Raw genomic sequence first — 26,110 nt, 5'->3', positions numbered from 1 at the left:
AAGCCACTCTCATTAATTTCAATGAAACTAATCAAGAGAAGGAGGTTTGAAGACTGTAGCCTACTGAGCTAGGTTTTTCCATGACAGCTGTTCTGCCATTCTGGCTGACAGGATTACCCCTTCCTATAATGCTACAGTTTCACAAATGGTGCCAAGTCAACATAACATGATACTTGGTAACATGGACCTCTCATCCTGCTGCCATAAGATCTTTATGGATCTTCATGCAACAGTTGATTAAAGAAACCTGTGCATTTGAAAGCACATGTAAAGAAGTTTTTCTTTTTTAAAATAGCTTTAGTCAAGATTTGGTAGCATTTACAGCTCATTTAAAAAAATTTACAGCCCCTTTATTTATACATGAGCAGCAAACCACAGTGATGTTCAAGCTAGTCAAAATGTGTCAGTAAACAACTTGACATAAACACTGCAAAGATCTCTCGTGTTTCACAGAGTGGGGATGTTGCTGTCAATTATTTTAAATTAGGGTGACTAGGTTTTGTACTTATATTGTATTTTGAAAAGTTACTTTGTTGGTGTAATTCTGTAAGCCACCCTGGAAATTATTATCGACTGTAAGGCAACATGTTCATTTCTAAAATTACCCAGAAAATAAATATAATGCTGTTGTGTCACTTAGATACAAGGGCTTGAAACAGATGTATTTCTGCACAAAGAAGACATCAGCTAAGAAGAGATAAGAAGAGTTTCCATTCACAAATGGTTTTCAGAATATTTCCATATTGAAACTGTAACTTGGTTAGTTGGCCTTCTCAATGTTTGCTTGTCAAGGGACACTTTCAAATGATGAGATCTTGGGGTTTGTAGTTTCTTGAGGTATTTATTATTCTCTTCCAGAGAGCTCTAGTCCTTCACCCAAGTACCAACTCCATAAGATGAAACCACAGCAGTTACTAGAAGCAAAGTACTAAAAAGGACTTCAGATCATGAAAAGACATCACATTATCAGTGCTTTAGTAGTAATGTTGAGGTTTCATATTCTCATAATGCTGACCTGAGTGATAAAGGGATGCCAAGAGAAATGCTTCTTCCCAAAACCTGACAATGGACTCCTTCCTTACTGCCCCCGACCATCCACTGCACACATGTTATGGGAGGCAGCATGGCCATCATAATGATCTGTGGTTAAGCAAAAGAAGATGTTTTGTCTGAGTCCTGGAAGGCCCCCCATTCTACTGGCACTTCAGGACTGCTGATCCAGTCATTATCTCTCACACAGGAAGGGAAGGCAGAAGATGAGGCAGAAGTTACTATATTCAGAGTCCATAATGGTACCTTTAGGGATGCCGCTGTCACAGGAGTACCCTGTTAGTGGGTGATAAAGTATGAAAGATATGGGCACTTTCCTGCTCAGTGCCTCAGCAATGCTGTGGTACCCCACAGGGATGAACCCAAAGGGAAGAGATGACTTCAGAATTCTTTGGATAACTCACTTGTTAATCAAGAGCATTAAAAAACTGGTTGTTGGGCTGTTTTAAGGAGATGGAAGAGAGCACCTAGTTCAAATCCAAGCATAATACCCTCCAACTTTCCTAATTTGGCAGGGACAATCCCAATTAATCCTCTGTCATCATGCTTTTCCAGGTGCTTTTCAAATGTCTCAGTTTCTGTCCTCCTTCTCCTACTTTCCCTCTTTATCCTTAGTTTACTTCAATTCAGTGGCGTTACTAGGGTTGTGCAGGTGTGTGGACTGCACCAGGTGACACCCCATAAGAGGAGTGACACCAGGTGGGGCCCCCTTCCTGCTGTGTGTGTGTGTGTGTGTGTGTGTGTGTGTGTGCAGTGCTGCTGCCACCAGCATCCATAGCTTCTTCTTCTTCACTGTGAAGGCTTGCTCCCTTAGGAGGAAGCCAAGGCAGCAGAAGAGGAGGAAGGTTGAGCGTACCCCTCCTGGCTTCGCCTGTGCCACGCTTCCATGCAAGGAGGACCCCATGCAGAGGTAAAGAAGAAGGGTTGTGTCACCTCCATGTGGCTTCCTCATGAGGAGGGAGCTGTGTAGATGTGGAGGGGACAGCTTCCCTCCCCTCCTGCCCAGCTGCCCCTCGCTGGCCACCCTCCTGCACCAGCTGACACCAAACCCGTGGACACCACTGAATTGAAGTTCAAAAAAGGAGAAGCCTTGCTTTCTCCAGCAGGCTGAGACAAAAGCAAACTGCTGTAGACTCTCCTAGCTTGTCTGTTCTTAATGAAGAAGAACAAATAACCTTTGTTATTTTGACCACACTCTGATGTTACGAGGTCCCAGCTTTCACCAGTGAAATGTCGGAGGATATGCAGAATCCCTTACTCTCTTCCCAAAAAAAGCAACACAAGATAACACAACAATGCTGTTACAGGAGAGAGGATTTCTGGACTGAATTGTTGTGCATCCCCCCTCTTCCCTCTCCTTTTCATGGAGGAGACAGAAAAAAGAAAACAATGAGGAAAATTAATAGGCCCATTTGTTGTTTGTTTGCTGCAACCAAACAAACAAACATGGCAATACTTTAAGACTAATTAATTTGAAGTTATCCATTCTTAACATAAGTTACTGTCAAAAGCCAGAACTAATTATTAGCTCTCTCTCCTTTTCTGATGTTAAGAGCTCATTGGAAAAAAAAAATACTTATGGGACTACACCTACAATGCTGCCGAGCTATTCTTCCAAGACATGGCAAAACAAAACTTGTATCCTCCTAAACCTAGACTAATTAAATTTCCAAAGTTACCCTAGAGACTATTCACTCATTACTGCTAGCAGTGCTATTGTAAACAAAGCATGGAGTTTTATAATTTATAATTCAAGAACATTTATAATGCATAGAGCCAGTGTGGTGTAGTGGTTTGAGCACTGGACTAGGGCTCTGGAGATCAGGGGTCAATTTGTCGATTGGCCATGGAAACCCACTGGATGGTTTCAGTGAGTCTAATACACCCATCCCCAGAAAAGCCTGTTACAGATTTGCCTTATGGCCACCATAAATTAAAATTACTTGAAGGTATACCACAACAAACAACAACAAGGGTATCAATTTATAATCTTTGTCTATATTTTTCAGGACACACAAGGCACAAAATATTATTTTCCCTCTTCCCTCCACTGCCTTTCCCCCCTGCCATGTATTTGAGACTGTAATCCTGCAGGCAGGACTTGTTTTTATTGACTGTCTGAGTTGTGTTAAGAACCTTTTTGCCTGAAGAACAGAAGGAAAATCTTTAAATAAAATTAATACCTGTTTAAAGAAAATATGTGTACCAGTCAAGAATAATTTAATCTTTCATCAGTTCGCAAAATTTCAAAGTCTTTCCCCTGCCATGTACAACTTGTGGTATCTTCTCCAATTATAATCTCTTCAATTTAAAAAGCAATAGAAAATACTCATACAAAATTTAGCACACTTTTTTAAAAAAATCATTTAAATGCCCCTCCCAATCCTGGTATGGGCTTCATCCTGCAGGTTCTTATTGCCAAAATTCAGCACCAAATGGGAATGATAAATCCCACTTCCAGCTTCCAGGAAAATTGTTTTTACACTAAAACAAAGCACATGAGGACTACATATTCTGTTTGAGAAGAGAATTATGCTTTCTGAAGACTGCACTTTCACTGTAAACAAACTGCATATTCTTTATGTGATGTTTGGGTGCAAAAGTGAGGACGGGGTCTGCTGCCACATGCAGCAGATATAATGGGGGCTGCACGGGCCACAAAAGAGCAAAGGCAGTTCATATGCTGCCCATCCCTGGTATTTAATATAATGATATCCAAGGAGTCTTGATTATTACACATCCCAAAGAATTAAATACAAGCCCAACCTAGGTTTATCCCAAAAGCTGTAAAAACACTTAATATTAAGGACCCACATTGGTTTGCTAATAGTTTTGCAGAAGCTGTGACTTCCCTTTCAATTGGTTCCATTATTGTAACATACAGTCCATCCACACTGCAGAAACTACACTGTAGTTTGACATAACCTTTACTGCCATGCTTCCATTCTAAAGAATCCTGGGATTTGTAGTTTTGTGAGGAACTTTGGCAGAGAAGACTAAAGGATCTATAAAACTCCAAATCCCAGGATGCCAAAGGATGGAGCTACAGCATGATTTCTACAGTGTAGATGCACCTAGTCATAGAAACAAATATTAGCTCAGTAGAGTTTGAGTAGTATAGTGGTTTGAGTGTTGGGCTGGAATTTTGGGATACAAGAGTTTGAATCCCTGCTTGAACAAAGAAACCCACTGAGTGACCTTGGGGAAATTGCTCAGCATCAGAAGAAGGCAATGGAAAGCCCCCTCTTAACAAATCTTTCCTGGAAAAACCCATGTTAGGGTTGCCATAAGTGCCTTCAAACAACTTGAAGGCACAACAGACACCGGATCATCATAATATTCACTATATACCTGTTGATGGCATGGCATATGCTCAGGAAGACCCAGATTTAAGCAATGAGGCAGCAGCAGTTAGAATGAGCAGAAAAAAAAGGGAATCAGAGCAGTGCAGGTACAGTTTAGTCACACAACCCCCCCCCCCCACATAGTTTTTCCTTTAGCAAGCAATGTGCGAAACATGGACTTGTTGTAATTCGTTAGTTATATCTCCCTTCCATATCCATTCATAATATTCTACTGGTTAAGCAAATAATATTTATGCAACATTTTAAAAAGCTCTTCTATCTTATATAGAGAAATATTCCTACAAAAGGAAATGCTAGAGAAATGCATTTGAAGGCAAAAGGCTTTTAAAAAATTCTAAGCTATATAAAAATGAGAAATTATTCAAAAAGCAAGAATACCGGCAAAAGAGCTCCATAATACATAGATTCATTGAGAGAGGCACTTAAAATATAGCTGAATTTCTGCAGGGATATCTTTATAGCTTTACATCTTTAATATCATCCAAACCTATTGGAAAGAGGAGCTGGCCTAAGAGATGGAACAGATGGATGCCATTAGAAGATCTGTTAACTGGGCAGCTTTTGTGTGCAACCACTATTACTTTATGCTTAGTCCAATGATTTTGTGAGAGAATGCACCTCTCAGCAACTAATGCCTCTGCCATCTGGAGGGAAGAGTCTGAAATTACAACAAATGTTTTCTATTGCAAGGTACAGAAGGGAACACCATAAGTGCCTCTAACATATCCCAAATATTTTACTAGATTAACTGTGATCTATTTTGAGAACCAATTTTAGCTCAAAACCAAGGCACAAATAAGGCCTAAATACCCTAATGCCAGTGTGGTGTTGTGGTTTGAGTGTAGCAGTATGATTCTGGAGACTAGGGTATGATTCTCTGCTCACTCATGAAACCCACTGGGTGACCGTGGGCAAATCGTATGCTCTGAGCCTTAGGGGAAAGAAATGGCAAACCTCCTCAACAATCAATAAATCAACAAATCTTGCCAAGAAAACCCCATTATAGGTTCACCTTTGAGTCACCATAAGTTGGAAATGACTTGAAGGCATACAACATCATCAAACCCTAAGGCACCAGATCCCATTTGATCTTGGAAACTAAGCAAGCTCAGCCCTTGTTAGTACCTGGTTGGGAGACTGTCAGAGGAATACCAGGTGCTATAGCCTATATTTCAGAAGAAAAAACTGTCAAAACCACTTCTGAGTATTCCTCATCTAAGAAAATCCTATGAAATTCATGGGGCCACTATAAGTCGACAGGTGACTTGAAGGCACATGCACACACACATACACAAAATAGATACCAATTTGGACTCGTAGTCCATGTTGCGTGGGAAAAGGTCTAACAGGTCTGAGATATTTTTAGTAATTTTATTGCCTTTCCAGGTATAATTTTTTAAAAAAGGGTTTGAATCACCTCTATGCTAATAGCACCATCTGGTGCTTGGAATAAAAGCTGCATTTGGGGCAGCAAGTGTTTTTGCTTAATCTTGGAATCCTTTACACTATGGATCCAACCTTCAACTAACCTTCTTTGCTGCAGTGAAGAAGTCATTGGCTTCTTGCAACAAGGTCTTCCGGTCATCCATACAACGGTTCACTTCCTGGTGCAACAGATTCATTTTCTGGTTTGAAAGCTTTAGATGCTCTTTTTCAGCATATTCCTCAGAAAATAAAATCTTCTGTGCATCAGATTTCAATTCTTCCACAGCAGAGTTCCACTCCTGGAAAGGGAAGATCAGCCCCATTATTGCTGGCTGCCTTTTGCCATCCAAATCCAATTGCTGTTCATTTATCTTATTATCCACCTTTTGTTTTTGTTTTTTGTTTCAGAACAAAAATCCTCCCAAGGTGGCATACAACAGGAAAATAATAAATAAAATAAAATAAAACCCAGTCTAAAATTCTACACTGCAGAATGCCATGCACAGGAGGGCATGGCAACACAGCAGAATGGGGCGGAGTTGGGGCATGAATCATGTGGATGCCACAACCCCACTCCACCCTGATGCCAGCCTTTATTGCTGGCCTGACAAAGCTGTTAGTCCCATTGGCAATTTGGATCCTTCGAAACTTAATTTTGCCCTCCATGCTGTTTCACATCAACATGCATCTGACACGATAGGTTTTCCAGAATTTGAGATCCAGTGCCATCAATTTGCTAAGGACATCCAACTCTATTATAGTTAGCTCTCCATATCTACGGATTTTTTATCCACAAATTCAAGAATCCATGACTTGAAAATATTTAAATATATATATAAATTTCAAAAAAGCAAACCTTCATTTTGCCATTTCCTATAAGGGACACCATTTTACTATGCCATTTTATTTAAGGGACTTGAGCATCCACAGATATTGGTATCCACGGGGAGGGGTGTGTGTCCAGAAGCAAATCCCAGCAGATACCAAGGGCCCACTGTACTCTTTTATACTTTGATCTAAAGTAGCTGTGTGAGTTCTAAACTGGTGCCTACTAGCAGTAATGGACTGGATGAAAGTGAACAGATAGAAGCCTAATTCAGATAAAAGAGAGGTGGAGCTGGTCAGGCAAAAGGCAGATCAGGGGAAAAGGACTGAGCCTGAGAGGGATGGGGCTACACTCCCCATGAAGACATACGTTCACAGCTTGAGTATATTCCTGGATTCAGCCCTGATCCTTGAAGCTCAGGTTTCTGTGGTGGCCAGGTGTGTATTTGCACAGTTGAGGCTCATGAGGCAGCTGCACGCATCTGATCTGGATACGATGACTACATGCCTTAGTTGCAGCCTGTTTGGATTAATTAACAGGGCCTATGTGGGACTGTATTTGAAAAGTAGTAGTCAAAGACATCTCTTGGCCTGAATCATTGAAGCCACATTGATAACTGGAACTGGTTACGGGGAGCGTATAACTCCCGTGTTGGAACTAAAAATGTAGTTATTCACTAATTTCATCATCAAAGGGAAAAACAAGTAATTTTAGCAATTTCCATCCCCCTGCAAGAAAATATTTGAAAACTGTACAGCATTATCAGTTTCTGCGTTATCAGCATCTGCAGAAATAGCATGATCAGGACAGAAAAATAATATTTCGGGATTAAAATACTATGTTCTGTACAGAAAATGTTGTTTCTTATGCAGAAAATGCTGTAGGATACTCCTTTGATTTATCTGTTGAAGATAGAGTATCTGTTATTATAGACAAGTCACGTACCTCTTATTATCTGTTATTATAATAGATTATTATCTGCTTCTTTAGCTGAAACAGCTCTGCTGCCTACTAATCCTTTTCATGTACAATTCAAAGTGATAGTTATGACCTATAAATCCCAATACAACTTTGGATCTAGGATATCTGAAGGAGCACACATCCCTATATGACCCTGCTCAGGCTCTTAAGTCCTACAGGAGAAGTTGTTTTTTTTACATCTGGTGGGGACACAGGGGAGCACCTTCTTGGTGGTTGCTCCAGGCTCTAGCACTCCCTTTTTAAAGAAGTTATATTAGGGCAATGTTGTTGTTCCAGAGGCCAATACATTCTTTTTATTGTTGGTTTTGCTCTGATAAATTCTTTTAATAAGTGCTGCCTTGTAAGTATTTGTTGGTGCTGCTGTTTTAAGTGGATATATTTTAAAGTTGCTTTTTTCTATGTGCACATGTGTGTGTGTCTGTATGTGTGTGCATGTGCATACACCTTCAAGTCTCCTGTCAACTAATAATAATAATAATAAATTATTTATTTATATCCCGCCTCTTCCCTTTTGGGAACCGAGGCAGGTAACAACAGACATTAATACAATACAAAATAATCAAACAAAGCTTATGATGACCCCATTAATTCCATAGTTACTTGGGCAAGGGTTAGTGAGAGGTGATTTTTCCAGTTCCTTTCTCCAAAATTTAGCTTATGGCACCTGGCATTAGTTGGCAGTCTCTGATCCAAGTACTAGCCAGGGCTAACCCTACTTAACTTCCATGATCAGACAGGGTCTGATGGTGCCTTTAGGGTATTCAGCCATTTCATTCTATTTATAGTTGAATCATATTTTAACTTCCATAGATCTTAATGATCTAGAATTTTATTTGTACAGTACTTGTTTTAATATTGTAAGCCACCTTGAGTCTCAGGCTATGGAACAACAACAACAACAACAACATACTTCTGAGCACAGCAGTACATTCCAAATAGCTGCAATAACCATGTTTCCTTACTAGTGTTTCTGATATAAAGTTTGATACAGCCTTCCCTGTCTTGCTGAGTGATATAAAACCCACTGTGCAACAACACAGATCAGCAACAACAAATGCAAGGTAGCACTGATATAAATTATCAATATACTTCAGTACTCTACAAATCCAATTTCATTGCTTAGGAACAAACATATGGAATGTCATGTATTTTGTTCTGTGAGCGGCCATATTTCAAGATGGGTCAATGAACTATTAAAATGAATGGAATTAAGTACTTGACAGTATATTAAAACCCCACTGAGCCAAATAATGGCAGTTCTATTGCCTGAAAAATGGACAGCAGCCAAAAACCCTTGAAGCACAGAGGTTCTCTGCCCTTTTCTATGAAGTTATTCAGCTGCATACATTCCAAAAATCCCCATTGCATATGAAGAAACTGTAAACATATGCATCCATCTGCTGGATGAAAGCCAGAATCTGAGCTCAACAAAGGGTCAAAACAGACTGCAGAAATAGGATTATTTCTGGCCCAAAGGCTCAGTTTAATTTTTATATGTCTTTTGTACATGATGGTGGTGGTGGTGATGGCGGTGATGGCAATGATGCGGAACCCAACTCTAGCAACAGAGCACTGAGAACAGTGAATCATGTCTCCGGAATCATGTGTCCTCTCCAACCAGGAGGGATCCTATAGCTCCTAGAAAAACTTGCCAGTCAAAACAGTTGGTATACAGCTCTCTAGAGATGACTAGGCTCTCAGCTCTGTGAGGTCCTCAAAGCAAGACACTGTAGCTCTGGGAATCTGCCTGTACCTCAGCACCTTGCCAGCAATACTTGGTTCAGGCGACTCATCACTTGAGCTCCATTTCAATTATATATAAGCTGCACAGTTATACAGTATCAGAGTAATACAACTTTCACTGGCAAGGCTTCACCCTGCAGAATCCTGGGATTAGCTCTTTAGTAGGGTACTTAGAAACTTCCACTAGAGACATCAAACATACTCCCCTGAACTAGAATTCTTGAAGAACCCTGACAAAAGGGACTGAAAGTTTAATCAAGATGTTGCCCAGGATTTCTTAGCCATAATAATAAAAGTTGTATCAAACTCAAGGGTGTAGCTATGGGGTGGCTGAAAAATAAGTACATTGCACCCCGAACGTATTCTGTTCCCCTCAATAACACCTTCCTTCTGTCCCCCAATTTCTAGTATAGCTGAAAATGAAACACTGAAAATTGTTCACACCTAGGCCTCTTATATTTGCTGTGTTCACATTCCCTTGATCATTTTGTCTGTCCTCTTTCTTTGGATGCCTATTTTTCATTTCTAAATGTTCAACTGAAATTTTAAATAACTACAATGCTAGAAATTTGGAGACTGAAGGAACATTTCATGAGGGGGCAATGCCTTCATTTTGAGCCTCCCCCCAACTACACCTCTGATGAAACTGGCACATAAGTCCCTTAGTCTGAAAGGAGTACATTTATTTATTAATAAATTTGAAGGCCAACCAAGAGCTTGCAGTAAAAGATCAAATCTCATTCTCATTTCTGATATTTACTCGGAAGACAACATGGCTGGTTTTATGTGACCAAAAAAGCCTGTTGTCACAAACCCTTCTGACATTTATGGAAAAATCTTATATCAGTTATCCTCTATATTTCAGCCTTTCCACAAATCAAAATATGGTCAGTTCTAAACACTGGTTGCCAACCAAGGTCCCAGAGCTACTTAGATTACTTACAGGGAATAAGGCAGTAATGAAATCAAATACAGTGGTGCCTCGGGATACGAAATGATCGGGTTACGAAATTTCCGGGATACGAAAAAGTTGGATTGGCAAAAACTGTTTCGGGTTACGAAATATTTTTCGGGTTACGAAATTCATTTCGGCGCGAAATTCAAATGCTGCAAAGTGCAGCTATAGGCTTTCCAGTGCTAACAGAAAAGTGTTTCGGGTTACGAAATTTTCGGGTTACGAAAGGAATGGCGAAACGAATTAATTTCGTAACCCGAGGCACCAGTGTACTCTTTTGCTGAACTGAGATATGGGAAACTCCATGAGAAAACAAAATGCCTAGTCCCAATATTTTGCACTGCTCTTTAGTGTACTGACTAAAAATTTTAGTTGTGGTAAATGTTTGCTTAGAATAAAAGATACTACACTGATAGTGAAATGACTTGTATGGAAATAGCCATCATAAAGATGTCACAGCTGTTACTTTCACAGTGCCAACTGTATTAGCATTCTGCCTATTTTATATCCGACAAGGTTGACTGCTTATTCTTTTAACTGGAGTTTGAATTATAATACTTTACCATGATGTAAAGTTTGTGAGGATGTCCTTATCTGTTACAACACTGAATGCTTTCTTGGTGCATTGGGTATATTTCACCATGTTTAATAGTCTTCACCTAAACTTGTAAAAATTGTCTCATTATTCTTCAGAATATCTGCAGACAGCATTCTATTCAGTTGCAAGCCATATTTATTTTTTAGTTATATAGCCTTTTATTTTTTCTAACAAGGGGACAATTTAAGGGCTTTATATAAAATCTCAAATTCCACTATAAGATGGAATTTATTCTTTCCTACCATGTTGTGAATTTTTCAGTCCCTGAATTTGCAGTTCCCTTTCTTCCTGATCTGTGACACTGCTTGATAAGTAGCCATGGGGGAACTACTCTTAGTTTCAAGTGAGGTCTTTTCACTGGACAGAATCCCATGTGGCAAGAAAAACAATTTAATTAGTTATTGTTTCTTGCCTCCAAGTCCACACTGAGTTTTGGTAATTCTATCCTAGTGTTTTCCTGACAGCATTTATTCAGAGGGGGTTTGTCATTGCCTTCCTCTGAGGCTGAGAGAGTGTAACTTGCCCAAGTTCATTCAGTAAATTTCCATGGCCAAATGAGTATTTGAAATCTGGTCTCCTGGTATTGTAGTCCAACCCTAAAAACATTATGCCCCGCTAGCTCTCCATTAGTTAGTTTTAAATCTTAATTATTCATTTGCTGCACTGAAAAAAACCCTTTTCCTAGAATATGCAGGATACCCTTACTTCCTACATCTGGGATGAGAACTTTGCAGCCTCCCAGATGTTGTTGAATTGCATCTCTGAGAAGCTCTAGCCAATGGGCTCAATGGTGAAGAATGGTGCAATTCAGCAACACCTGGCGGGCCACACAGTCCCCACCCTTGTACCTGTGCCTCTTTGCATCTGGGAATGCTGATCAGTTTTCATCCACATAGAGACAGAAATGTGTGTGAATACCACTCACTTCAGAAAAATGATGATTCCCCCCCTCCCCCTCAGCCTTCATGCATGCTGGGGCCTGCATGCATTCAGTACTCAGCTTCATGCATTCAGTATCCAGCTCATGAATAGGGCTCACAGAGTGGGCAGTTTGTTTGCAGCAGCCATTTCCTCCATAACATCACAGATGTAGAGTCTTTTTTCTTGGACATCTAGTGGGAGGTTGAGAAGGTGGTATGATCTGCAGAATGGGCTGCTATACAATAACCACTCAGAACCTAGAAGCAAAGTACTACAAGTAACAATGTTACTTGTCCCATTAGGACAGCATTTTAGGCTAATGAAGGCACGCTTGTGTTCCTTTTGTGCAATGCAAGAACCTGACACGTTTTCTTCTTCCGTCCCCCTCCTCCACCCTTTGAGGGCCATTTTGTTACTTTTTTAATATAAATTTCTTTTTCCAAAAAGAGAAACAAGAAATAAATAAGTAAAAGTAAATCAATGAGAAAACGCATGTAACAGGTAATGGTAATAGGTAATGGTAGACGTTGGACAGCTATTTATATTCCTTCCTTTTAAAAAAAAGTTTTCCAAGCTTACTGTATATACAATTAGCTGTCATCCGGAATTATTGAAAGTGGCCATAAGTATTATGTTTTGCAAGACTGTGTGCAGTTTGGTGGTGAGAGGCTGCTGTCACTTGTTTCCATCAAGAACAAACAAAAGCTCTGCTGTGGTCGTGCTTTTCCCTGTAATCTTATGAATACCTCTAAAGACATACAGCGCTACCCATAATCTCTGCTCCAGTAGCTTTCCACAGAAAGGTCATGCTATTTTCCTTTTTGCCTCCACAGTAAATAACCTTTTAAATTGTGACTCTCAGTAATCTATTTGGCAAGGAAATTGAGCCCCTTGTGGGTCTGTTGATTGATCTGGAACCTTTTGAAAAAATTAGTGAGGATGGAAGAGGGAAGAAATTATACACTATTTTTTTTAAAAAAAAATTAAATGTGGACCATTTGTTCAAAAGAAATTAATAGTATTTCAAAAACACAAAGTAGCTTTAAAAGAAGAAACACATAATTTTACAGAAGTCCGTCATACACTGGGCATAATTTCAGCAAAGGTTAAGCACCTTTAAGTCACTGAGTCCACCTGGCTAATAGGGCCAATGGATTTTAGTCAGAAATGCTGACAAACTACATGCTTTGGGATATTCTTATGTGAGAATTTAGTGGCACATATATTATATTTAAATGAAGTAAGACACATAGACTTTGTCCACTAGGAAATTGGGTTGAGGGGAAATGGATTTAGTAAAATATATTTAAATCAACGTGGGAAAGGACTTTGATATTGAACACATTGATCATGAGCAGAACAAAAGTCATCTAGAAATATAGTGCATTCTGAGTGAGGCATTAGAATGTGGATTTTTCAGATAAGTGCTTACTTTAACCTTATTTTCCACTTCCTTGTGCTCCTCAAGTAATTCTTCATTTTCTTTTAAAGATGAACCCAGGCTTTGTTTATGGAAATAATCTTTTATATTCTTCTTGTACCAAGAGGTTATCTGAAATCAGAATGACATTTTAATAATTAAAAACAATGAGCAACTTCAATCATGGTGTGAGTGAACCTCTGTTGAGGTAGGGTTGCCATAACTGTCTACCTCCAAACCGGGACCAATGGGAAAAAATGTAGGACAAATGTAGGTAAAAATTTGCCCCCAAATGTAGGACATATTTTGTAAATGGAGGACAGGAACACTAAAACCCAAAAAATTAATAAATTCAAAAAGCGTTAATATAAATGGCGACCAACCTTCTCCGGAGGTGGAGGACATTCCCCCGCCTCCGGAGAAGGCTCCGCAGAGCCCGGCTCGGGGGCCAGCCTTCTCCGGAGGCAGAGGATGCTCCTCCACCTCCGGAGAAGGCTCCGCGGTGCCTGGCTAGGCTCCAAGGAGAGAGGAGCCAAAGAGGGCAGGGAAGCCTCGCTGCGGCAAGGCTTCCTTGTCCTCTTCGGCTCCGTCCCAGGGCCAGGCAGCCGCCCCGCCCAGCCTCACCTCCTTGCTGCCTTGCACGCTCAGTGCACACGCTCCAACCTCAATGGAGGAGCAGAGGCTCAAGCTCCTCCTCCTCTTGAGGCTGGCCAATTGGAGGAGCTTGAGCCTCTGCTCCTTCATTGAGTGTGGTTGGAGCGTGCGCGCTGGACACTCAAGGCAGCAAGGAGGAAAGGCAGGGCCGGGCAAGACTTGGGAGCCTGGAACCCCGGCCACCCAGGACAAAGAGGGAAGTGGGATGGGACTGTGTCGCTCCCTCAAAAACCACTAATGTCCCGCTTGTTCCCAGGACATGGCAACCCTGTGTTGGGGCAACAGAATTTCCTTGTCTTTTCTCCCTACTGTAGTGTTTTGCCTAAGAATTTGCCTAAGAGAGTGTTCAAAAGAATGAAATGAAAATGTTCATTATTTTCATTTGAGACTGCATTTTTTTTTTCATTTGCAGAACTATAATGCACCACACATGTCCATGGGCTTTTAAATTATGGTATTAAGGTAAGTTTTTGGCCAGTCAAGGTGACCAAACTTACTAACGTAGGTTTGAGGTTGATGTGCAGTGCTGCTATTTATATCTTCTTCTGTATTCTAATCTTAATAATTTTAATTGATAAATTTTAATATTTTAATTACCATATTTTTTTTTACTATAAGTTGACCTCACATATAAGTTGAGGGCAGGTTTTGAGGCCAAAATTATAGATCTTGATATGACTCGTCGCTAAGATGAGGGTAAAGCTTAGGGGTATGTAACAAAGGATCTAAAGGATGAAGCAAAGGAAAACGATGCCAAAGAACTTACAACATTTCAGTAGACATAACTGTTTATGCTCATACTAAAGGATGGATGGAGGAGAGAATAGGAAGGGTGTATGTGTGTGTCAGTGCTTCCAGGACAGAACACACTCTTGCCTTTCACCAGGGGGTGGTTCTCTCTCTCTCTCTCTCTCTCTCTATATATATATATATATATATATATGATTTTACGTACAATACTTACATTGACCTGTAAATAAATTGTCTTAGTTTTTGGGGGTCAATTTTTTGACTAAAATTTCTAGATTTATACATGAGTATATACAATATACTATGTGTGTCTGAGAGAGAGAGAGAGAGAGAGTGAATGAATGACTGAAGAGGGGGGTAAATGCCATATCATAGGACATCTGTGATATATGGGTGAGAAAGACAACGCAATTTCACATATGCCTGACCTCCACAAATTCATTAATGTTCTGAAAGCTCCACCTGATAGCCCAGGCCCCTGTGGAGTATTTCTGCAAGTTTTAGCTTTCTTATAGTATGCCTTCAAGTTGTTTGCAACTTATGGCAACCCTACAGCGACCCTATCGCAACAGTTTCTGGGGCTGAGAATGTGAAACTCATCTAAGGTCACCCAGTGAGTATCCATGGCCAAGCAGGGAAGCGAATCTCGATCTCCACTCAAAGCACTATTCCATGCTGACCAAAATCAGAAATACCCCTCCCTGCCTACTACAGAAATCCATTTAATCAAAAATCCTCCTGAGCAAGTTTTTGGTAATACAGAAGGTTATCAGAGGTGGGAGGAGGAGGAGAATCAAGTCATAATTTCACTGATGTTGGATACAGAAATATATCATTGGATCTTGGTCATAAAGTGCACATACAGCCTTTCCTCAGGTAATCAAGAAACCAGAGCCATCTACAGCTCCCATTGCTTATACTGGATAATGAACATTTGGGGTCATGTGTGATCTTTCTTCCCTCAGGCTGCATCTGCACTGCAGAAATAATCCAGGTTGATGTCACTTTAACTGCTATGGCTCAATGCTATGGAACCCTAGGATTTATAGTTTGTTGTGGCACCAGTACTTTCTGAAAGAAAACTAAATGTCTCACAAAACTACAATTCCCAGGATTCCATAGCACTGAGCCATATCAGTTAAAATGGTGTCAAACTGCATTACTTCTTCAGTGCGGATGCAGCCTGAGCCTCATAAAATGCCTGAGAAACCATATATACAGAATTTGTTACCACACAGGCTAAAACACAGGTCTCCTATTTTAATCACATATTAAATAATTCCCCACAGCTAGGCCACAGTCTAATAAAGAGTTATTCATGCTTAACCTCCACTAATTTCAGTGAAGCTTAAGTGTGCATAACTGCACTGAACTGAGGCCGTATTCTTGCTTTCCATGTTACAGACTGAACTACAGAGTATTCCTCCAAGAATATTCTGACAGTAAACAAGGATGCTTCCAACAAACTCTAAAACAACAAACTTGGCCAATTACCTAAGGAGTTCAGCATAGCTAGGGATATAAAAGAGATAATTAATGTAATTAAAATTTAATTTGATGTCACACCACAAAGCTGCTTTGTAAATGGTTCCAATTTATTCATTTTGATGTTGTTCCACATTCAAGGACTGATTTTATTTTTAACTTCTGGTACTAGAGAAGTGGCTGCATATACACATTTGATGATAATAATAATAATAATAATAATAATAATAATAATAATAATAATAATAATAATCATGATGATGATGATGATGATGATGATGATGATGATGATGATGATGATGATGATGATCAGCAGTAACAGGTTTTCACGACAAAGTAGTTTGTGGCTCAGTTCAGATATAGTTTCACCATTACAAGAATGATCAAGTGGTGAGCCTTGAGTTTACATACTCCCTCCTCATATTCATTCTTAGTGAATTCTGGCAAAAGGGAGACGATTAGAAGCGTCTTCTTGTAATTTTCAACAAACAAGTTTGCCATTTTGTTCAAATGTGACAAACTGTGGGTTTACACAAACCATATTGCCAGAAGAACCAGAGATCAGGATTACAAGTCCCAGATCAAGGAGGTTTGGAGTCACCGCTCCTTTCATATGAAGAAAGGGAAATGGGAGGAGGAAGTGGATGAAACTGAAGCTGCATCCATGCTGCAGAAATATTCCAGTTTGACACCACTTTAACTGCCATAGTTCAATGCTATAGAATTCTGGAAACTATAGTTTTGTGAGTTATTTAGCCTTCTTCATCAGAAATCTCTGGTGCCACAACAAACTACAATTCGCATCATTCCATAGCATTGACCCATGGCAGTTAAAGTGACGTCAAACTGGATTATTTCTGCAGTGCAGATGCAGTCTGAGAGAGCTCACGAACTGCAGTTCACTGAACCTCCAAGCCATAAATTCAAAGGAACATTCAAATACAGCCTATATCACTTCTGTGGAGCAGAAAGCTTTTCATTTCTTTCTTTATGAGAGAGAGATAGGAATTATCCATAGTGATGAGACATGAGGTTAGGGTGTTAACAGCAGGAGTAGTCTCTCTCTCAGTATGTGGTAGTAAATGGAACACAGTGGCCCATCTCTGAAGTGCTGTGCAACAAGGAAGGGAAGCACCTTGAAAGCAGCCTTGTATTTATAAAGCACTATCATGCTGGCCACAGGCAACAAAGAACTGCATGGAAGCAAGTGAACAAGACAGAGACTGCTGTCCTTGTTCTGCACATAGAGCATGCCAACCAAAGGGGACTGCTAGATGGAGGTCTATGCAAACCTCTGTCCTACCATCAGCCTTCAGCAAGCTAGGAAAAACAGGAAAGTATTGGGCATATTTACAAGGATGCTTGGAATTGAAGGACATCTAACAATACTTAATACAGAGCAATGGCTGATTTGGGGTGAGGTAAGGGAAGGGAGGTAAAAACAGTTAAAAAAAGATTAGTAGTGGCTGTCTCAAGGAACTAAATTTCTCTTCTTTTGGAGGGAGTACATTTTAATAATGATCTCATTTGGTCCTTGTGCTGCAGAGAGACTGGGGGGATTTTTGATACATGGCAAACATGGTGGGATGAATAAAGTACATTTGTGTATATTTTTCCAATGTGCTCTTTTTTAAAATTTGCATATAATGGTAAGCATTGTTAAAAACATTTACTGTATTTATTGATGCTCTTACTACACGCAATGCATTGCAAGCCTATAAATGTATGTATGTCTGATGGCAACTTGCATCAGCAGTCATTATTGGTTTCAGGAGGTGCATTTATATGGTTTTTAAAATGCCTCAGTAGAGCAAATTCCTACATATCCCTAATCACCATCAAAGGAGCAACATCTGAAGCTAATGAATTATGAGCATTGGTGCCAAAAGCTCTGTAGGATACTGGGGCAGTTTGACACAGCGGAATGTTACTGTGCTTCTAAGTTGTTCATCAAAGTCGGTGAAAGCATCCCTTTTTCATCTTTCTGTCATTCTGTCTAGGATGACTATGGCTGCCTGTCATCTGCCTAACTTCTAGCTATCAGAAACACTTTGAAAGACATGGTATACTATAATTGCCAGTTGAAATGCATTAATATGGTACCAATAGTCTGCTTCCTGATATTTGTAGTTCCATCGTTGTGCTCAGCAACTTTCCTCCATAGAACTCAGAAGAATTCTCTAGTTCAGTAGTGGGCAACTTGTGACCCTTCAAAGATTGTTGGATGGCAGTTCTTATCAGCCCTGTATTGCATATCTAGTGCTGAGGGATGTCAGGAGTTGCATTCCAACATCGTGAGTGTCACACATTGCCTCACTCCATAACCTATTAGGACTAACATTCTGTGACAGGAAGATGGAGATACAGCAGTATGTTTGTACACTAGACTCTCTGTTTAAACCCAACATAATTCTGGAATGAGAAACTAGTTTTGAAAGAATGAGAGTTGCTAAGAAATATCATAGGCAAATCACAAGTTCATAGTGTTTTTTAAAAACTATTTGAGGGTAATACAAGGCTCAGAGAGCTTCTCTTAGAACCGTGGTGGCGAACCTATGGGATGCGTGCCCTCTCTGGCACGTGAAATCAATTTCTGAGAGTACGCGGAGAGATGGAAGGGCAGGGGAAGAGTAGGAATAGGCATGCACCTGTTTTTCCTTTTTCCCCACACTCCCTGGCCTTTAGCTGTCTCTGGGGAAGACCCGTCCCTGGAAGGCAGAGGTCCCACCCCCGGAAGTCCCGTCCCCCCAAAAACCCCATCCCTCAAGGACCAAGTAACACCTAGTGCGTAAAAACCTTTGAGTTTGGGCACTCGGTCTCTAAAAGGTTCACTATCACTGTCTTAGAACAACTGCAACCACTTTATCCTGCCTCACAATTGTTCCATTGTTTGACAACTGTAAATCAAGGGGAAAAAATATGATGTTTTTATACATCAGGAATAAACACAGCCTCATCACCCAACCCCCCTCCACAAAAAACTAAAAAAAATACGTTTTTAAACTTTCATATTTGAAAGCCTATTAGCAGGCTGCATCCACACTGCAGAAATAATCCAGGTTGACACCATTTTTACTGCCATGGCTCAATGTTATCAAATTCAAGAAATTGTAGTTTGTTGTTGCACCAGAGCTCTCTGACAGAGAAAGCTGAATGTCTCACAAAACTACCGTTACCAAAATTCTGTAGCATTGAGACATGGCAATTAAAGTGGTGTCAAACTGCATTATTTCTGCAGTATGGGTGCACCCTTAGTGACCTGCTTCTAGCTCAGAGCAAAGTGAGACTGTTGCACCTACACTTAAATTGAGATGATGGAAAATGAGGCATATATCAGCTCTGTTCCATGGATAATTTAAAAATGTTATTTTGGGGTACTGCTCCCAGAATTCCTCAGACACTATAATGGACCTGATAGGAGGGAAATTCTGATAGTCCAGAACAGTTAGATTTTTCAAACTCTGTTTTCTCTTGCTCAGTACATTCCAGAAAGGACAAGCATAATTACTGTATGCACACATGGAGGCCAGAATTATATAGCAGGAAAGGTGGGCACAAACATATCTTACTTTCAATGCCTAGGGGCTTGTCAGTTGCTGAAGGATGTTTTGTGCTTATGCATTAATAGGACTTGTAATTGCATTCAGCAGAGGGAATCCTTAGGCAAGTTTCAAATTCGGGGAAGGTTTGCAGTTGCATCTGGAGGCTTCCATGTCAGTAGGACTGTAGAATCCATTCTAGATTTTACTCCAAACTTCAAAGGATCTATCCAGGGTCATCCTGCACCCTCTTCCCAAAATAAAGCGGGGATCTGGAATAACTTCTTTAAAGGTCAGATGGGGCAATTAAGTGCCAGTGGAAATTTGTAAGCTCTTCCGTTACAAACACCACTTTCCACAATTTAATGCTAAACATATTAAAGTCTTTAGAGAAGCAACCAGGTCTAGGGGACATGGATGGAAAGGCCTGCATGCATATTTGTGCTGCCACTGTAATTTTATATGTTGCATAATGGATACAGCTAAACAACTGCATAGTATCACAACTGCTTGTAGGATGTTTGCAAGAGCACCCCACCCAACATATACACAGATCTGGAGCCATTATCTATGTAACACTTTCACGAACAACAAGTAATGTGTCCATGGAACCACCCTTTCTTTTTTGAAATTAACATAGCAAATGAAATTCCTGCTGCTGCCATTCTTATACCAGAGGTTACAAAAGGAAATAGATTAAAATGTATTATTTTCAACAAGTGATCTTTCCAACAACTTGTTCTGCAACACTGCAAATGAGTACGTATATTATGGTACATAAATATTATATTCCAAGGTAGATTTCTGGCTGGCCATTTCTCAGGAGAGAGAACAAAACAACCACCAAGTTGGTGTCACACTGAATCTCATGGGCTATGATTTGTGATATTTTCCTGACTTGCATAGCAATGGCTGTAACCTCGTGTTTTGCATTTTCCCCATTATATTGTCTTAAAATTAAGTTCCTACTCTATAGCCAAAGGGTGTGAAGATGACACTTCTGAAGAAAGATAGGATTTGTCATTTTGGATACAGATCAATCTAGTCAAGAAACTGGTAAATCTAGTCCTCCCATGGGCAATTACTATCATCTGATGGATGCTTCAGAGTCCCCTAGCAAGCTCAGGCAAAGGCATAAGCCTACTTGTGGGATTTTATATAAAAATGCAAAGAACAATTTGTGATTTATAATGTGCCTGCAGTGCATTGCAAAACAGGTAATATGCCACTCTCCAGGGGGCTATTTGAAGAGCTTTGAGAGGAATCCACAATACCATGCTATTTGCATATTTAATTTATATGCCCTGCCTGCCATCTCTTTCAGGAAACATAAAACACTATTTCCTTACGTATTTGTTAAGGTAATTTCTATATAATGTTATATGACTTTTCACTCAGTTTAAACAAAATATGCTTCCCATACTATGAATCACACTCTCTTGGGTAGTCTTCATGGTTTGATTCTGTTAAACCTGTGCGGATACTATAGGTTCAGCCCCAAAACCTGTGTTGCCTTGCTAGCAAGTGCAGCTCACTATAATATGCTCTGACCCCAGTTACACAACCTTCACTGTCTCCTCCTCTGACTTGGTGGGGCTATTGCACCACAGTGACTGTTGTTCACTGCTCCCCTAATACCCACTGCCCAATGTTAGCACCCTTCTCTCCCCCCCCGCCCAACTCCCAAAATGAGGCAGTGGGAACAATGAAGAGATGGCCCTGGAAAGTCATAAGGGTGGCACTGGCTGGTTTGCTGCACCAGCAAATTCCATTTCAAGTTTAACAATGGTGGTGATGTAGCAGGAAAATCTGCCTTTCTTAAGGCTTAAGTTAGCCATGATTCATATATCCCATTAATTTTAACTGGACAAAAACATGACAAACTTAGTGTGGATACAGTACAGGCACTCATTTTTACAAGAAAATGCAAGTTAATACTCCAGCCGATGTTTATGTAATACATCGCATATGATATACCACTGGTCTAGATTCACTGATATATAAATAAGCAGTAAGTCCATTATGTGTAATTACTTCAGAGTTCAAAAAATATATTTTTGGAATATAGCTACAGTAGGTGTTCTAGGAGTTACAGTACCAAAATTACTATAAAGCAAAGTTACCAAAAATTATCTTTTCCAAGATATTAATTTGTCCCATTTAAGACAATGGGCCTGTCTCTAAAGAAGAAGTAGCTGGATGCAGAACTGAAGAAAGTCCAGCCCTCCTTCATTGTCCTCCCAGTGCTGATGCTGCTTAAAAAAAACAAAACCTTGCAGCTAGACAGAGAATAAGGCAGGCTGTGCAGGTATAAAAAGACTTTGTAAAAAGGAGCGTCTTTGTCAGATGCTTTCTCAATTGAGATATGCCTGTACCAGCAGCATTACAGTGCAGTCCAAAATATAATAATTCAGAATTAATACTGCACTGGCCTCAGTAGATTTACACTTAACATTTGCACAAGTATTGGATCTCATCAACATACAGTACCTGAACCCTATAAAACCACTTCTTATATATGCTGAGGCTGTCAGGCATGAGGATTTGTATGCATGCATTTATATGTACTGTTAGAAGTGTGTGTGTGTATACATACACATACATACACACTCTCCATGGAAGCCCCAATGACAAAATTGAAGCTGTCATACTTCAAATACACCATGGGAAGGCACAATCATTGGGGGGGGGGGGAACACAACCCAGTAATGTTAGGAAAGGTGGAGGGAAGTAGAAAGAGAGGAAGGCTGCATGCTAGATAGATGGACTCTATTAAGGAGGCCACAGGTACGAATTTACAGGATCTCAGCAGAGCAGTGGAGGACAGGGTGTCTTAGACATGTCTCATCCACAGGGTTGCCATGGATCAAGATCAACTCAAAGGCGGTTAACAACAACAAAAATACACAGGCACAGAGACATTCAATATAGATATCCCTTTCATACTGTACCTGATTTTCTTGATGGTGCCACTGACAGATTTGCAAAACTTGCTCTAGTCCTTGACGTTGCAGCTTCAGGTATTTGTCTAGTTGCCTTCTCCTGTCTTGCAGAGCTTCAAGGAGACTACCAATTTTCAAACAGCTGCTGTGGGCTCCTTGTATGAATTCTGGATTTACGTTTGGACCATCAGATTTAAATTCCTCTATGAATTCATAAAGGTCATGGCTTTTGTTTAAGAGGACCAGGGATTTTTCTAAAAGTTCTGTAAAAGGAGAATTGGGGGGGGGGGATGAATATTTAAACACTGCAGGTGAATACAGTATAAGCAGTACAATATAATCTGTTTGACCATGTGCAAAAAAATCTTTATGGAACTTTGTTAAAGAGGGTGAAGCAATTGCTTCAGGTGGCAGAAGCGAAGATGGAATAACAATAGCAGTCTCTTGGCTGTTCTGCCTGAGTCCCCTAGACATCTTCTTCACCTGAAGGGCAGAGCTGTTAGTCTCCAGGACCTCTCTTACTCTAAACTGACTTCTCACTCACAGATGTGGTGGAGGATGGTTTCCCATCTCATCCCGAGTGTCAAAGTAAAATGCAACTGTTATCCTGCTTAGCTTGTCTGTGCAACAGCAGAGGGGTACTGGCGTGGCCTGTTCCTCAGGCAACAAAATGTCTTAGGCCACCTCTATTCTGTTTTATATCTAAACAGGAGATAAGAGAGCAAAACTGCTCCTGTTCTTCAATGCCATGTTTGAGTGAACACCAGGAGAGAGATTGTGTGTCTGGCATCATTACTATCCTTGATCTGGGCTTGTTTCCAAATGCTGCCTCAGGCTCTAATTGCTAAAAGCCAGAAACACTGCAGTCCCTTAGATGTGTGGGCGAAGGGAACTATGTAAGTAGAAGACTTTAAAGATGCTTGAATACTGTATCCATCAGAGGGCAGTAGTGACATTCAGAAAAAAGAAACCATTCACTGCCATATGACTTCCTACATAAGCAATCCAGTTTTTTGCTAGTTGCTGAGCAGAAGTGAGAACTTCTGAAGCCCAAAATATACAGCAAATAATTTGTATATTATGTCAATGGTATTTACATACATTTGCACATCACCTGTGTGAGACATGTTCAAAACGCCTTCTCATTTTTAAAAACCTACCACATAATATCACAATATGATACTAGGTAGTTTGAGCACCACTACTCAAATTGTATTCTTAGAAAAACAGAGGAAAGGGCAGGGTTGAAAATCTAAGTGCCAATGTTTTGTCTCTCTATGGGCAGCACAATTTGCTCAAGTAGTTCACCGCTTCATTACCACACCCACGCTCTGACCAACTGACATTTCCCAGAGTATTGATGAATAATGATTATTGCAACTGGTTAAAAGTCTCATCTCTTCAATAGGCATCAGACATGATATAAATCATCAAGGTATTTCATAATATAAACAGCAGGAGGGAAAAAACCCCTCAAAACATTTCGTGTTTTATTTGCCATCTGTGCCTTCTTGAGAGAAAAAAATGCCTGTGTCTTCTTGAGATAACATATTCTTTGATTTGGGCTACATCCATAGTGCAGCAATAATCTGGTTTGACATCACTTTAACTGACATGGCTGAATACTATGAAGTTCTGGGAACTAATTTTGTAATACATATCTCCTGCTCTTTCAGAGAGCTCTGGAACCATAACAAAGTAAAATTCCCAGGTGATTGGAATGGGGTTGTGGATCCTAAATGTTCCTGTAAAGGTATTAAGGAAACTAAAGGGAGACTATGGAGATTATCACACAGGCTTTATCCTGTCATTTTCCCAATGTCATAAATGCACATTTAACTTTAAAGATGGGTCTTACTGTATTCAGCCATCTGCAGCCCATTTGTGACCCATGCTTATCCCGTGGCTTTTCAAGAATTAAGGCCATATTTGGAGTGCAACTAATAAGGGTACAAAGCCCACAAGTGTTTGGGATGCAAGTAAAGCTTATATGAGTTTGGTTGATGAAATACAGAATTTGGAGGAAAAACAGATGAAAATGTTGGTAAAAAGAGTTTTCATTATTTATAGTCGAAGAAATGAATGCCAAACTACAATAATCTAAACAAAAGAGCTTTGAATTCACAAATAAATCTGGGAAGTGCTTTCTTATAAGCAGAGACAGGAAAAGAAAGAAAAATGTCAAAAAGATCAGGAAAGGAGTTCAGTTTGTAAAATATTAAAAGCATTTGAGGACTATAATAGAGACTTAAATTTCACATATGGAAGACTATTTAGATCAGGGGTCGGCAACCTATGGCCCGCGAGCCGCAGGTGGCCCGCCGAGCCGTTGGGACCGGCCCCTGCTCAGCCCTGCCACCGATTGCCGCTGCCAAAGGCCCCGCAGGGCCTTTGGCGGCAGGCAATGAGGGGCAAAGGCCCCGTGCGCTTGCGCGAGAGGCCAATGGCCTCTCGTGCAGGCGTGCGGGGCCACTGGCCTCTTGCACAGGCACACGGGGCCATTGGCCTCTCATGTAGGCGTGCGGGGAGGAGGAGGAGGAGGGAGGAAGGAATGAAGAGGAGGAGGAGGGAGAAAGGAGGAGGAGGAAGAAGGAGCAGCAGGAGGAGGAGGAGGATGGTGATGGTGACATTGATATGAGCCAGCTTCAGAGGCACGGCCAATGTAAGTTGCTGTGATTTTTACAAACTCATGCACAGTGAAGAAAAACCACAGTCCCTTGATCAAGTACACACTTCTGAGAAGTATATTTGAACCCAAGGGCAAATCACTTCTTGTGAGACCACCTTGACATGTTCAATATGTATAGCCATGTGAACCTTTCTGTCATCTGTCTAGGAATAATGCCCAAATGTCCTCCATTTTGATCATGCCTAAGAAACATGCATTTATATTAACATTTTTTAAAAAATCATCAACATTTTTTGCATGTCCTCCATTTTTTAAAAATGTGTCCTACATTTGAAAATGTTGTCCTATATTATTTAATTATTTAATTTTTGGCTTCGGCCCCCGCCATTGTCTGGGGGGACACCAACCCGGCCCCCGGCTCAAAAAAGTTGCCTACCCCTGATTTAGATAGACTCCAGTTGGACAAATTATGTCTGGAACCAAAGCAAAGTTTGAATGGGCCTGTGACAACTATGGAACTTACTGAATCAAATAAAGAGATTAAATCTGGAAAAGCCCAGATGGTCTATTTCCAGCATTTTACAAGAAATGTGATCTATTCTAACCATTAAAAATGCTGTGCGTTGAGTTACAGGTTGAGTCTCTCTTATCTGGAATTACAAAATCTGAAATATTCCAAAACCCAAAACATTTTTCATGGTTGGCTGAGATAGTGATACCTTTGCTTTCTGATGTTTCAATGTACACAAAGTTTGTTTCATGCACAATATTATTTAAAATATTGTATAAAATTACCTTCAGGCTATGTGTATAAGGCATATATGAAA

The 26,110-nt window shown here is 40.2% G+C and overlaps 1 protein-coding gene across 5 annotated transcripts in view; it reads right to left on the bottom strand.

Moving 5' to 3' along the window:
• CCDC141 (coiled-coil domain containing 141) overlaps positions 1-26,110 on the bottom strand; it is a 142,981-nt gene that overhangs the window by 64,693 nt on the left and 52,178 nt on the right. For all 5 annotated transcript variants that reach the window (XM_042444894.1, XM_042444863.1, XM_042444876.1 and 2 more), the window contains exons 6-8: positions 22,664-22,917; positions 13,297-13,416; positions 5,945-6,139 (exon numbers count right to left, since the gene is read on the bottom strand). In XM_042444894.1, the coding sequence (XP_042300828.1) occupies positions 5,945-6,139; positions 13,297-13,416; positions 22,664-22,917 (569 nt within the window). The remainder of the gene's footprint in view (positions 1-5,944; positions 6,140-13,296; positions 13,417-22,663; positions 22,918-26,110) is intronic.

Source organism: Sceloporus undulatus, chromosome 1 (assembly GCF_019175285.1).
Source record: "Sceloporus undulatus isolate JIND9_A2432 ecotype Alabama chromosome 1, SceUnd_v1.1, whole genome shotgun sequence".
Lineage (NCBI taxonomy): Eukaryota > Metazoa > Chordata > Lepidosauria > Squamata > Phrynosomatidae > Sceloporus > Sceloporus undulatus.
The sequence above is the reverse complement of the archived record's forward strand: the minus strand, read 5'-3'. Positions and strand labels throughout refer to the sequence as shown.